Source organism: Gracilinanus agilis, chromosome 4 (assembly GCF_016433145.1).
Source record: "Gracilinanus agilis isolate LMUSP501 chromosome 4, AgileGrace, whole genome shotgun sequence".
Taxonomy (NCBI): Eukaryota; Metazoa; Chordata; class Mammalia; order Didelphimorphia; family Didelphidae; genus Gracilinanus; species Gracilinanus agilis.
This window is the reverse complement of record NC_058133.1, coordinates 457,948,758-457,963,865: the sequence shown is the minus strand read 5'-3', so window position 1 is coordinate 457,963,865 and position 15,108 is coordinate 457,948,758. Positions and strand designations below refer to the sequence as shown.

General features: G+C 41.8%; 1 protein-coding gene across 1 annotated transcript in view; it reads right to left on the bottom strand.

The window, feature by feature from the left end:
• PRPF38B (pre-mRNA processing factor 38B) overlaps nucleotides 1-608 on the bottom strand; it is a 14,818-nt gene extending 14,210 nt beyond the window's left edge. The window contains exon 1 of the mRNA XM_044672231.1: nucleotides 303-608. Within this exon, the coding sequence (XP_044528166.1) occupies nucleotides 303-593 (291 nt within the window). The 5' untranslated portion in view covers nucleotides 594-608. The remainder of the gene's footprint in view (nucleotides 1-302) is intronic.
• Between the last annotated feature and the right edge of the window lie 14,500 nt (nucleotides 609-15,108).

Below are 15,108 nucleotides of genomic sequence, written 5' to 3'. Positions count from 1 at the left end.
TGGGGGTTGGGGGAGGAGGCAGGCGGAGGAAGGCTGTCCAGGCCCCAAAGCCTGAATCGAGAAGAGGGAGAGCGGGCGGGCGGCCTCTGCCCGACCCCGCCCCGGCGGCGGCCGCAGCCACGAGAGCCGCCGGCTGGCGGGGCGGGAGGGGAGGGAAGCGGGGCAGCCGCCCGGGCCGCGGCCAAGCCTAGCCTGGCCGGATCCCGCACTCTCTTCCCCCCGCCCGACCCGGCGCCCGGGCGGCGCTGACCTCCGGGCCTCGGCCCCGCTTGGCCCCCGGCCCGGGCCTCGGAGCCCCGTACCTTGAAGTAGATCTCGTCCACCACCTCGTGGTAGGTCTTGAGCTCGTAGAGCTGCACCTTAAAGTAGGGCGACGACAGGATGTTGGTCAGGATCATGGGGTTCAGGTTCATGGTCTTCTCGTTGCCCCACAGCGGCAGCACGTTGCCCTGCTTGCCCGAGGCGGCGGGCTTGATGGCGCCGCCGCCACCGCCGCACTGCTGCTGTTGCTGCTGGGCCGCGGCCGCGGCCGCCTGGTGCTGCGGCGGCGGCTGCGAGTTGCTGCCTGTCAGCGCCGGGCTGTTGTTCGCCATGTTGCAGCGGAAGGTGGGGGGGAGGGCAGGAAGGAGCAGCAGGAAGGGAGGGGGAGGAGGGAGTGGGGGCGCGGCGAAGCTCGGCCGCTCGCTCTCGCTCCTCGGCACAACGGTCCGGGACCCTACTCCATGGAACGCCGGCGGCAGGAGCGGGGGGCCCCCTCGCTGTTCCGCCCCGGCCAAGGCGGGGTAAGGGGGCACTGGGGGAGGGAACCCCACGCAGAAGCTGGGAACTGGGACGCGGGCCAGAGCAACTCCCGGAACAAGGCTAGCAGGCGACCGGGGAGCACGATCTCTTCCGCCAACTGCCCCTGGGAACAAGATGGCAGCCCGAGCGGAAGTTACGTAGCCACGTACCGGCGTTTCAAGTCAACTTCGGGTCCAATCAGAGGCCTCTAGGGGGTGGGAGAAAAGTTCGCTGGCTGAGACTCCCCCTCCCGAGGTCCTCTCGGAAATACTGGGATCTCCGGTAATTGCCGGGCACTCGGGCTGTTTCCCTCTGCTTGAAGGAGTGACAGCCTCCTGAATACCAGGAAATGTCCCCTCCAGTCCTGGACACAGGACTAGATTTTTCCCCGAGCGGAGGAGATCATATTAGGGTCGATCTAACAGCCCTGGAGAGGGAAGGCACGAAATGCAGGCCCCGCAGGGAGTAAGTACCCGGATTCGGGTTCTTGGGGCCCTTCCAGCTAGCCGCGGCCTCGGCCACTTCTCGGGTGCTTTCACTTCTTCCGTGAAGAGTCTGGTCTCGATGTGGAAATAGTAATTAGGTTGTTTTTTTTACTCCACTTTTCTTGGGGGGTGGGGTGGGGAAAAGGAAGGAGGGCAATTGGTGAGTCCCAAAGCCTTCTAGAAAGGGGTTCATGTTCACCGAAGGCTTGCATACCCTCCCACCCCCAGCATTTCTGCCTACTTCAGTATTTGAAAATCAAATTAGTTAAACCCAAATTACTGAAAAGTGAATAACTTCTAAAGAAAAAGTGTCAAAACTGATAAAAAAAAATGTTGCAAAGTCGAATTCCTTAGGTTATCCTTTATGGAAATCAACAAAGTGGTTTGTAATTAGCACAAATATTTACATGTAGTTGTAAATGCCCATGCCAAGGGACTCCAGTTGAAGATAGTTTGCTCCCTGAAAGCAGTTTAAAATGTCTTCCCTGAATTCCTTGATACTCTGTGCAAAAATTCTTTGCATAAAGGTGCAAAAGGAAACATTAAGACAGCCCCTGAAAAGACTATCATAAAGTGCTAATTAGCAAAATCAGAGGTAATCAGGTTTTACTTAAAATCTGAGTTAGGTATTCTTTGAACTCTTCCTCCCAGCAAATTGATCTTTCTAAAGGGCAGGTCTGACTGCGTCACCTCCCACCTACCCCTTTCAATAATACTTGCTGGATCAAGTATATAATCCAGAGTTTGGTGTGAGGAGCTTTTTACAACTGGACTCCCTTCTACTTTTCCTTATGTTCTAGTGACATTAGCCTCCTTGCTGTTCCTCAAACAAGATATTTCATTCCTTGTCTTTTTTAAGTTTTTATTTAGAATATTTTCCCACGGTTACATAATTCATACCCCCCCCCCCCAGGATGACAAGCAATTCCATTGGGTTATACATGTATCATTGTTCAAAACATATTTCCATGTTATTCCATCTTTGCAGCAGAGTGATCTTTTAACATCAAAACCCTAATCACATCCCCATCAAACTACGTGATCAATCATATGTATTTCTTATGCTATTCTGTTCCCACAGTTCCTGTCTTTTCATTGACTGTCCACTTTTCCAGGGATGCTCTCTCTCATCCCGTCTGCCTTTTGATGTCCTTCAAGTCTCAGCTAAAATCCCAGCTTTTTTTTTTTTTTTAGTTTATGCAGCTACTTTTTAAAAAAATATATTTTATTTAGAATATTTTTCCATGGTTACATGATTCATGATTCCCCCTCCCTTTCTCCTTTCTCCCAAAGCCAACAAGCAGTTCCACTGGGTTATACATGTATCATTGTTCAAACCTATTTTTGTGTTATTCATATCTGCAGAAGAGCAATCCTTTAAGATCAAAACCCCAATCATATTCCTATTACATTATGTGATAGATCACATATTTTTCTAATGCATTTCCATTTCCACAGTTCTTTCTTTGGATGTGGATAGTGTTCTTTCTCCTAAATTCCTCTGGATTGTCCTGGATCATTTCATTGCTGCTAGTAGAAAAGTCTGTTACATGTGATTGTGCCACAGTGTATCAGTCTCTGTGTACAATGTTCTCCTTTCACTCTGCATCAATTCCTGGAGGTTATTCCAGTTCATATGGAATTCCTCCAGTTCTTTACTTCTTTCAGCACAATAATATTCCATCACCAACAGATACCACAATTTATTCAGCCATTCCCCAATCGATGGACCCCCCCATATTTTCCAATTTTTTGCCACCATAAATAGCTTAGTTATAAATATTTTTGTACAAGTTTTTTCCCTTATTTTCTCTTTGGAGTACAAACCCAGCAGTGGTATGGGTGGGTCAAAGGGCAGACATTCCTTTGAAGCCCTTTGCGCATCGTTCCAAATTGCCATCCAGAATGTTTGGACCAATTTACAACTCCACCAACAGTGTATTAGATTCCCAATTTTGCCACATCCCCTCCAACATTTATCACTTTCCTTTGCTGCCATATTGGCTAGTCTGCTAGGTGTAAGGTGGTACCTCAGAGTTGTTTTAATTTGCATTTCTCTAATCAGGAGGGTAAAATCCCAGCTTCTTAAAGAAGCCATTTGTCATCCTTCTTAATACTAGTCCCTTCCCCCAAGGATTATTTCCAATTTATTCCATATATTATTTTGTTTATACATAGATGTTTGTATGTTATTTCTCCCATTAGACTGTGACCTCCTAGAGGGCAGGTATTTTTTTTTTTATTTTGCCTTTGCATCCTTAATGCTTGAAACATTGTTGGCACATAGGCAATTAATGTATAATTATTGTCATGATTTGACTTTGAAATACATATAATGAGGGGCAGGTAGGTGGCTTAGTGGATAGAGAGCCAGACCTATATAGTTGGAAGGACCTAGACTCAGACACTTTCTAGCTATGTGACCTGGGCAAGTTGCTTAGCCTTGGAACTAGTAATTTAATATCAATTCAAAGGGAGACCCTAAATGGGACAGGGAGGGGAGAGAAATACACTGAACTAGAACATGACCTTTGTAAGGTAAAACTTACATAGGGAATAAGTTTTACTTACATAGGGAATCTGTACTATAAGCTAAATCTTTGCTGGTAATCTCACACTGGGGACTAATGGACCCTAGGATCTTGAGTCAGTAAACCTTATTTATGTAAGGGTGGGATCTAAACCTCATTTTAGCTCTGCTATCTTAATTAGATGAAGACAAGTCTTAATCAGACAGTTAATTAAAAGACCCTAGGCTAAATGTGAAAAGATTTTGAAAGCCTCTGGATGAAGTAAAATGATGCCAGACAAGAAGTCTGTCCTAATAATCAGAGGAAACTTAGATATGCCCAGGGATTGTCAATAAATTATCAAGTAAGTAGAAAAGGGATTAAATTACAGAATTGGAATCAGCAGCTTTCTAATATATCCCTTTTGAAATGCCTAGAAGAAAGGCCTGAAGACCTAGTCATTCCCCTATCCCCAAGGAGGGAATTCCAGCTTAGAAGGATTTAGAGAACTATGGACTTCCTATGATTGTACAGAACAGCATCTTCTGATCAGCTGGCAGCAATATCTGCATCAGGAGCTATGAACAAATAAAAGGTAGATCCTTTATGCTTAAGGGGAACTTCCTGAACACTGGATAGGGAAGAGAATAGAACTTTAAAGCAACAAGGAGTCTATGAGTTATTATTTTGCTCTACCTGCTCTCTAAGCTTGAGTCCACTTTTTCCTGTACCCTCACCCTTTGAGAGAGTACGCCATAGACATAGTTATATCATCTATGCTACTATACCATTTTGGAAATTGCTATTGTTTTTCAGTCATTTCTATTGTGTCTGACTCTTTGTGAGCCTATTTGGGGTTTTCTTGGCAAAGATACTGAAGTGGTTTGCCATTTTCATCTCCAACTTATTCTATAGAAGAGGAAACAGAGGCAAATAGGGTTAAATGACTTGTCCAGGGTCACATTGCAAGTCAGTGTCTGAAGACAGATTTGAATTCAGGTCTTCTTGACTCCAGGCCTGGCACTTTATCCATTGTGCCACCCAGCTGTGTATCTAATAAGTTAGGTATCTTAAAGTGAGGCCACTAAACACAGGAAGAATAATAATAGAGATAACCAGTCATTAATACTACCAAAAATACAAGAAAAGATCCAGAAATAAAATACATAGCCCTTAAATGTTGATACAAAAATAATCAAAATATGGGTAGCAAAGTGAACTAGATAACTTGACACATAAGGACAAACCTGACAGATTAATAATTATCACTAAGACTTGGTAGGTTGAAAACCCCATAACTGGAAATTGGCATAGTGGATGGGCTACTGAAAGAAGTCAAGAAGACCTCTATTCATATTCTGCCTCAGATGAGTGTAGAGGAAGAACTCATGACAAATCAAGGAATAGAGAGATTCATAGAAGGTAAAATGGACAATTTGGATACATGAAATTAAAATTTTTTGCACAAACAAAACTAATACAATTAAACTTAGAAGCAGGTGATTGGAAAAACTTTGTTGCAGATTTCTCTGATAAAGGTTTCATTTCTAAGGAATATTTTAAAAAATGGATTCACTCGTGTAATGGAGAAAGCTCTGGACCTGGAGTCAGGAAGATCTGAATTCAAATACAGCCTCAGACACTCATTGTGTAACTGAGCAAGTCATTAAATTCCTGTATTTTTTTTTTTTTTTTGCATTTCAGTTTTCTTATCAGCAAAATGGGAATAATAAAAGTACTTACTTCACAAGATTGTTGTGAGGATCAAATGAAATAACTGTAAAGCACTTACAGTGCCACATATTAAGTGCTATATAAATATTAGATATAAGAATAAAAGCCATTCTCCAACTGATAACTGGACAAAGGAAAGGAACAGGTAGTCTTTAGGGGAAGAAATCTAGGCTATCTAAAACCATATGAAAAAAATACTTCATAAATAGGCAAAATAACAAATGTTGGAGGGGATGTGGAAAAATGGGGATACTAATACGCTGTTGGTAAAACTGTGTACTGATCCAACCATTTTGGAGAGCAATTTAGAAATACACTTAGAGAGCTATAAAACTCTGTATCCTTAGTATTTCTGGGTCTTTTCCCCAAGGAAGACAGGGGAAAAGGAAAAAAATCTGTATGTTCCAAAATATTTATAGCACCTCTCTTTGTGGTAGCAAAGAACTGGAAAACAAGTGGATATCCATCAATTGGGGAATGGCTAAAACATTGTGGGATCTGATTGTGATGGAATACTATTGCACCATAAGAAACAATGAGCAGGTTAATTTTTTTAAAAAACTTGAACTATATGAGATAATGAGTGAAATGAGTAGGTAATCTATATCAAATTAATTGCTTTATTAAGGGGAGGGGAGACAATTTGAAACTCAAAATTTTAAAAGATGAATGTTAAAAATTATGTTTACATGTATTTTGAAAATTTTATTAAAAAATATAAAATCAGAACTCATTTTCTTTTTTTCTACCCCTTCCTCAATGGGCCTCCAATCCTTTCTCCCTTCTTATGAATTTTCCTCTTCTCCTATTGAGAGAATTACCATCCTCCTACTCTTCTGGGTTCACAATCCATCTCTTAACTCATCATCTCACATATCCAGGCCAGAGTCATCTTCCTGAGTTAAATCAAGCTTCAAACACTTACTAGCTGTTTGACTCAGGGCAAGTTACTTAACCCTTTCTCCCTTAGTTTCTTCATTTGTAAAATGAGCTGGAGAAGGAAATGGCAAACTACTCCAGTATCTCTGTGAAGAAAACTCCAAATGGGGTCATGAAGAGTCAGATGCAAAGGAAAAGTGACAGAACAATTAAAACCAATAAATTGGGTCAATGGCCTGTCTCAGTGACCAGAGACCCGGCAAAATCTCTGGTAGCATAGGTGTTCCTTCTTCTGGGTGACTATAAGATATTAGACTTTTTAATGAGAAAGTAGGTCAGCTTCTTCCCAATTGAAAAATCGAAGTAGGGTGAGCCAAAAGCCTTTATCTTTAGCATTTATTTACCATGAATGTGTATAAAGGGTTTAAAAGGCAGCTAGGCCTATAGGTATGACAATGAATTACCTTGTCCTAAGCACCTGGCTTGGGGTGTATGGGGTATTCAGGGAGGACTAGCACCTCTGTTGTGAGAGTTTTCTGAGGTGTAAAACTATCTCAGCAGGGGCAGCTAGGTAGCTCAGTGGATTGAGAGCCAGGCCTAGAGACGGGAGGTCCTAGGTTCAAAGCCAGCCTCAGACACTTCCCAGCTGTGTGATCCTGGGTAAGTCACTTGACCCCCACTGCCCACCCTTACCACTCTTCCACCAAGGAGCCAATACACAGAAGTTATGGGTTTAAAAAAAAAAAAACAAACCAAAACTATCTCAGCAGATCAGCTAAAGCAGGATGAAGGTAACGTGTAATTTGAATCTGTTACCCTAAAAGCTACGATCCCCAGCAAAACTACTATTCCCAGCACCCTACTCAATTCCTGTCATTACAGGCTGACATAGACAGGATATAAATTGGGTGGAGTTCTGTGTCTGGCACCCTTTTTCTTCCTATCAGCGGCTTTGGTGGAGCGGGCATTTTGAACAGGTAGAAAACTTAGTCATGTGGTTATATTTTGTCAAATAAACTTTATGAAAATAATATTTGAAGTATCGAACATTAATTTAAATCTTACACAGACAGGCCTCAGACTCATTAGTGAGTCTGACTCAAGCATATGAAGACTTTCTCTGACAGAACGGTAAGATGAGAACAAATTCCAAAAGCCATGAAAGTGGCTGAAGTAGGCGTTGTGGTGGACTTAGAACTTGATCAGGTGTGGAAGGTGCCAAGGTGATCCTCTGTGTCTGGGGCTATTTCCAGGAATCTTGACTTTTGTCCTGACACTGGTCTTTGATGATTCTGGAAGAGTGAACATGTGCAGGTTCTCTTCACTTAAATCCAATTCATGAGCAAGTCAGGACATCACTCCCTAATGTCTTTAGTCCCATTTGAAAAATGAATGCTAGGGGCGGGGCTAGGGGCAGCTAGATAGCTGAGTGGAGAGAGCTAGGCCTGGAGATGGGAGCTCCTGGGTTGAAATGTGGCCTCACAGACCTTTCCTAGCTGTATGGCGTGGGCAAGCCACTTAACTCAAGTTGCCTAGACCTTACTGCTTTTCTGCCTTAGAACAGTAGGGGTTTAAAAAAATAATAATGGAAAAACAACCTTGATGACTTTCTCCTGCTTATTCTACTACTCAGGAGAGCAAAAGGGCTTAGAGTTTAGAAAATGGAAGACCCTAGAACCTTGGAGCCCCAGGACAGTTAATGGGGAAATAGTCTTTTCTGTGTGACAGGTGGCATTGCCTAGATTTCCAATGGCACCATCATCATGTCTGCAATGGGCAGAGGTTAAGAAACTTACAGTATAATCTTAACAGGGTATAGATCCCATCTCTAATTGTCCTGCCTGCCTTTTGTTTTCTGTGATGTTTTAATGAAACTTGTTGTTATAGAAGTGACAAGAAAGTATAGTTAGGCATAGTGACTGAGAAATGAGTGCCTATGTGAGGTAGGTTTTATGAATGACATGGAAGCAATAATGGACAGCTTATGATCTGGTCTAAGACACAAAATTAACACAGTGAAACAACTAGAGGAAACTAGAGCTAAAATGAGTGTTTTTTGATAGGTGCAGTAGGAATTCAGAGAAGTTAAAAAGCAATGAAGGTTTCAGGTTTTATAAAAAGTTTTCATGGAAGAAATTAGAGGAGTTTTGATCAAGTCCTTTGAAAGATCAGTAGACTTTTTTGGGGTAGTGTGGAGGAGGATGAGGCATTCCATACAAGAGAAAATAAGAAAAGGAAAGGAAAGAAAACTAGGTTACCCCCATTGCATCTCAGAGCATATTAAAGAGACAAACTTGTTTTGAATGGGCGATGAGGGAGTAGAAGGAAATATCATACAGGTGAGGCCATATTAAGAAGGTTTTTTTTTTCTCCTGATGATATATAAATAACATGAGAGAAAAGTTAAAATTAAAAATGGTCTTCTGCAGTGACAGTAGGAGAATAGTGGGAAATGGGACAGAAGGTGTTAAAAATCACATTATTTTTAGACTTAAACATTAGCTATATCTTTAGTCTAAGTGTGAAATCATTGTACAATGACCAATAAGTGGGCATGTTACTGTGGGAACTAAATCATATAAATCTTGCAAGTGAAACCAGACTATATAAAGAAGTTGCAGCTAAATAGAACAATGGCTCATAGATCCTACTGGGAGAGAAAAATAAAGGGATTTTCTTTTTGTCTTTGTTTAGTAACTAGCAGTTAGCACAGTGCTTAGCATATAGTAAAGACTTAAAAGCTTTTTAACTTGGATAGAATTAGTTTAACTGCAAACAAATGCAACAAAATATATTGCATGTAACACTTGGTGTAGTCATCTTGCCTCATAGTGTTCATGGATGAACAATAAACCGAAGGATGACCATAAAAGGTAATTGCAACTTATAGGCCAACATGTGCCAATATCTGTTGGACAGGATGAAGAGCTAAAGAAATGCTATGTTGTTCAGTTGTGTCTTATACTTAGTGATTCCATTTGGAGTTTTCTTGGCAAAATGCAGGAACCACGAAGAAAATAAAGTTGTCACACTGAATCTAGGCAAAGGCAAAAGATTCAGTAAAAACAAGAGATCACTGCGGAAGCAATTCTCTATTCGTGGCAACATCTTAAGTCATAGCCATCTAAATTAATTTGGGGGATAATTTTCAAATTTTAAAAAATCTATTCTTTGGTCAGAAGGATTAAATTTGCAATTGGTGGTTGGCCTGGTCTGCAGGTGTTTTCATTAGCATTTTTAATTAGCATCTCAGACATCCCTGGAGTTAGCACATACAAAGGCACACCTGACCTAGGCTCAAAAAGACCATCCTCTCCTCTGTTCAACTAATTGTTTTTTGTCTCATAGCCATAAAATGTATGAACTTTACCAATAATGAGAATTTAGCAATTCTGTGTTTTATCAGGACTTTTGTATTTCAAAAATATTCCTTTGAATTGACCATCTGTATTGTTTCCCCTGTCTGCCACTGATATACACCCGGTGTTTAAGGTGTGATGATGCTCCTAATAAAAAACTTGTGCTGGGCCATCGGAGAGAGCACTTTTTCCAAACATTATTTTGGCTCCTTGGCTCTTCCTTCCTCTCCCCCTTCTTCCTCTTTCTGTAATTCCTTTGGCTTCATGTTAGTTGCTCCTCCCCGTTCAAAGAACTCTATCTAGGCCCGCTAGAGCAGGAGGTAACACAAAACTACTGGAGGAATTTGCTATTTCCTTCAATCTAGTTCATTTTGCAGGTGGGGAAACTGAGGCAAATGGGGTTAAGTGCCAGGATCACACAATTAAGCATCTGAGGTGAGATGTGTGCTCAGGTCTTTCTGACTCCAAGCCACCCAGCTGCATAGACCCAATAATATTCTCCAAATTAAATTAACATAACATTTGATGATTTCAGTGCAAAGGTGAGCATAGGGTAGCCTTGTATTTCTCCGATTATTAATTATTTGTACCATTTTAAAAATATGGTTAGATAGCCTGGATTTCTTCTTCCAAAAACTGCTTGTTCATATCCTTTGACCATTTATTATTTCAGGAATGGCTTTTATTTTTATAAATTTTAATCAGTTCCCTGTATGCTTTAGAAATGAGTGCTTTATTGAAGAAACATGCTGCAAAGATTTTTTTTAAACCATTTATCTGAGGGGCAGCTGGGTAGCTTAGTGGAGTGAGAGTCAGGCCTAGAGACAGGAGGTCCTAGGTTCAAATCCGGCCTCAGACACTTCCCAGCTGTGTGACCCTGGGCAAGTCACTTGACCCCCACTGCCCACCCTTACCACTCTTCCACCAAGGAGCCAATACACAGAAGTTAAGGGTTTAAAAAAATCATTTATCTGCTTCTCTTCTTTTTTTTTTTTTTTTTTTTTTTTTTTTTTTTTTGCTTCTCTTCTAAAGGGTTATTTCTTTAACTATTTTCAAACAGCTTTAACTTCATCCCACTTACTACTACAGTCAAAGATTCATACAATGCTGCAGCTAGTTTGGACCTTACAGAAAACCTAGTCCTACCCTCAGGTTTTATAGGTGAAGGAACTGCTGCAGAGACAAGAGACTTCAACTTTACAGACCTAGTTTCTCTTTGGTGTTTTCCCCTTCCAGCTGATTCTTTCTCTTTAGGCCTCCCACCAAATAAGAAAGTGAAAAAGCACTTAAGTATTGGGGGCCTTACATCCTGAATCATAATAAAAATGCAGTCTTGCTCTATGTTCTCATCTGAAATTCATTAGGAAAAATCTGAGTCCCATTCTCCAGGACTTTGCTTTAGGAATTATTCAAAGTGCTGCTCTAAGTGAAGCAGACTGATAGTATTTGTAGCAGCTAGCCTTAGGTGATTTGAATAATCTTAACCAAATTTTAAGGGGAATATACCTCAGTTCACTCCTTAGCCTCAGGATCTTAAGAAGGCACTTCTAAAGAGGAAGAAGCAAATGGGTGTCTACCCTTCCCTAAATGCGCTTAATTAAGGTTGCGGTCCAGTGATCAAGTTTTACCACTGTGTTTGCCTAAAAAAAGGCTAATGCCACAGATATCTCCTCATCCTGGAGTTCTAAATATCCAGAATGATCAGTACTTATAAGGAGAGGAGGAAAAAATTCAACCAAACATCCCAAACCTTTCTAGCACAGTAATTTGCTATGTCATTTGTTTGTGAACTCTCGAGATGTGTTTTGGTTCCCTTTTCAAATAAGGGGGAACAAGGTTTTCCTTATCTTTTGTTTTCCCAAAGCAGTTTGAGAGAGGGGCAGGTCCAAGAGTTATTCCTAGAGCTATAAATATGGAAACTCTTAGAATGGTAGCATTAGAGTTTGAGTTAGCTGTTACTGAACATAATGGATCATGCTTTGAGTTTCTGGATTGGGACCTTAAGCATAGTGATTTTGAGGGTTACCCAGAAAGTAAGCCAGGCACAAGAGTTTCACAAACTTCTCACTACTACAAAGACACTGGGGAATTATTATCCTCATTTGAGGCAGCAGAAGAGAAACAAGCATTTCTTAGGTCCTATTTTGTACCATTCACTATGCTAAATGCTAGGGACAGAGATAAATGGAATAATTGCTGTCTCTAAGAATGTTATATTCTTTGGAGAGATAATAAGTATATAAATGAGTATGTTCAAAATAAATACGAAGTAAATGTAGAGGGGGCCAAAGATGGCACTTGAGCAATTTTGAAGGTAACAAGGAAATTGAATTAGGGGTGGTGAGGTAGAAGTGCCTTCCAGGAAGGGACAGGATTTGTTTGGCTATACCCATGGTGGCGAACCTATGGGACATATGCCAAAGATGGCACACAGAGACCTCTCTGTGGGCACATGTAAGCCCCTGGCTTGGCCAGCTGGGAGCCAGGCCCTGTCCCCTAATGACAGGAGTGGGGCATTCTGGCCTGTTTCTACCATCACAGGGGCTGAGCACAGATCAGCTCAGCTCAGCCCAGGCATGGCCTTGCCCCGCCCCCTGCAGTGGCAGGGGCCATAATCTGCAGGCCCCTAGAGCTGGTAGCCTGGCCCTCCCCCACCGCCCCCTAAGGCAAGGGAAGGGTGGGGCACTGGAACCTCCCCATGTAGCTCAGCCCCTCCCCCTGTAGGCAGGGGTGGATGGGGCACACAGTTGGGGACAGGTTGTCATGGGGTCCCTAAAAAGTTCAAAAAGGTCCTCCATCGCTGGCTATACCATAGTGGGCCTGGGAAGAAGAGACTAACAGTGGCAACCAGGGGACATAGTGAATATGGTGCTTAACCTGGAGTCAAGAAGGCCTAAATTCAAATTTGGCCTCAGGCATTTACCACTGGGCAAGTCACTTAATCTCTCTTTAACTCAGTTTCCTCATCTGTAAAATGAGGATGATAATATCTATCTCTCAGTGATGTAATGTGAATAAAATGAGATATTTGTAATGTTTTGTAAACCTTAGTGCACTATATAAATGCTTTTGTTGTTCTGTTGTTTCAGTCATGTCTGATTCTTAGTGACTGTGTTTGGAGTTTCCTTGGCAAATCAACTGGTTTTGTTATTTCCTTCTCCATCTTTGACAGATGAGAAAATGAGAAAAACAGGGTTAGGTGAATACAGCTAGTAAGTGTCTGAGGCCAAATTTTTTAACTCAGGACTTTTTGACTCCAGGCCCAGCATCACCTTTTAAACACTAGCTATTATTAATATGTAATGAGTCTAGAAAGGGAAGTTGAGACCAGGTCTTGAAGCTTGTTTTTGTTTGTTTTTTTTTTTAAGAGGAATTTTGATTCTAGAGGAAATTGCCCGTTTCTGGAACTTTTTGAGGAAGGGAGTGTCACTGTCAGACTTATACTTTAAAAAAATCTGGCAGGTATATGGAAGATGGATCGAAGGGGAGAGATTTGAGGCAAGGAGATCAATTGGTAGATTATTACAATTGTCCAGGTAGGAAGTGATGTAAGTTTATACTAAAGTAGTGATTGTGTGAAGTAAAAGAGACAATCATTGATGGTAAAGTAAACAACAAGAGATGGGGGACTAAATATTTTTGCTGATCTCCATGACTTCTCAAACTTCTCCAAAACAGAAATTATCTCCCAAAGATAAAGTAACTTTAGCTATCTCCATGATCTAGGGCACCCAGAATCCAAAACAATGTTAAAACCAAACAATACCCAAACCCATGAAATGATAATGTTCACTGACTGAGTTCACTCAGCACCTCTCACCAACCTTCCACATTACCAGCACTGAGAGTGCACTAGCAGACCCTAGGAGAGAACAGACTTAAAATTATTTAATAATATGGTGAAAACTATAACAAAAATGTCAAGGACCTCAAAATAAAGAAATAATAGATTAAAATTCACACATAAGCCTAGATCACATTGTCCCTCAGTGAAAACTTGGAGTGCTCTTCATTGTGACCTACCTAAACATTTTTTAAAATTCAAAGATACTTTATTTTCCCAATTACATGTATAATAATTTTCAACACATGTTTTCCAAAAGTATAAGATCCAAATCATCTCATTCCCTCCTCCCACTTGGAGATGGTAAGCAATTTGATCTGGGCCATATGTATATTGTTATACAAAACACACTCCCATATTGGTCATTGTTGTAAGAGTACACTCATACAAAACCAAAACCCCCAAATAAAACCAAATAAAAACAGGGATGTGAAAGATAGTATGCTTTGATCAGTATCCATTAGACTCTAACTGTTCTTTCTCTGGAGGTGGATAGCATTCCTCCCTGTTAAGTCCTTCAGAATTGTCCTAGATCATTGCATTGTTCAGAGCAGGGGTTGGCAACCTTTTTGGCCGTGAGAGCCATAAATGCCACATTTTTAAAAATGTAATTTCGTGAGAGTCCTACAGTGCTCACAGTGCGCGTTCCTGTAACAGTGCCTGAAAAAAATGGACTTTATGGCTCCTGCAGAAAGAACCATATCTGGCCCTCAAAAGAGCCAGATATGGCTAGAGAGCCCTACATTGCTGGCCCCTGGTTCAGAGTATAGGCTGTAGAGATTTACTTGGGCCTCAGCATCCAATCTGGCACAAAAGCCTGCTGGGAGTTGCAACCCTGAAGCACCAGCACTGCAAAGTTCTGAACTGTGTAACTGGGAAAACAGGCTCTGAACTGCTGGTGCTGGGCCAGAGGACTGAGAACAGAGGGTGTGGGGGAGGCCACAAGGAAAGGATAATGAGGGAAGGGGCTGTGTAATGTTCAAGAAAACCTGAGGGAAAGAGCAAAGGCATCCATCTGGGTCAGTTCTGATCACCCAAAAGTCGTTTGGGGGCAGAGAGCTAGACTAGTGAGTCTTCAGACTCTTTAGATATCAGTTCTGGGCAAACCTTAAACAGCCATAAAACTACACTCTTATCATAAGCTCCATGAAGGCCAAGGAGACAAATGAGTCCTCATTTGTATCTTCTGTTTATATTAGGTCCTTAGAGGATTGCAGAATTTCATCCGGTTTTAACAAGGCTGGAACAATCTCCCTTATCACCTCCTGGCTTCCTCATCTCCCTTCTGCAAGAATCCTTTCCCCCTTCTCCTTGGCCTTGGGGCCTTCTCTCTGAGACGAGCCCTAGTTCATGCCGTCTCTATCTTGTTTGGATTCCCTTGCTGGCAGCCCACTTTAGATGGTGAGCACCGTGTGGACAGGGGCAATTTTTTTTTTGCTTTTCTTGGTATACCCTGTGCTTGGCACAAAGTAGGTCCTTCCAAAATGCTATTTAGTTGCCTGCGTGAAAGCTGAACA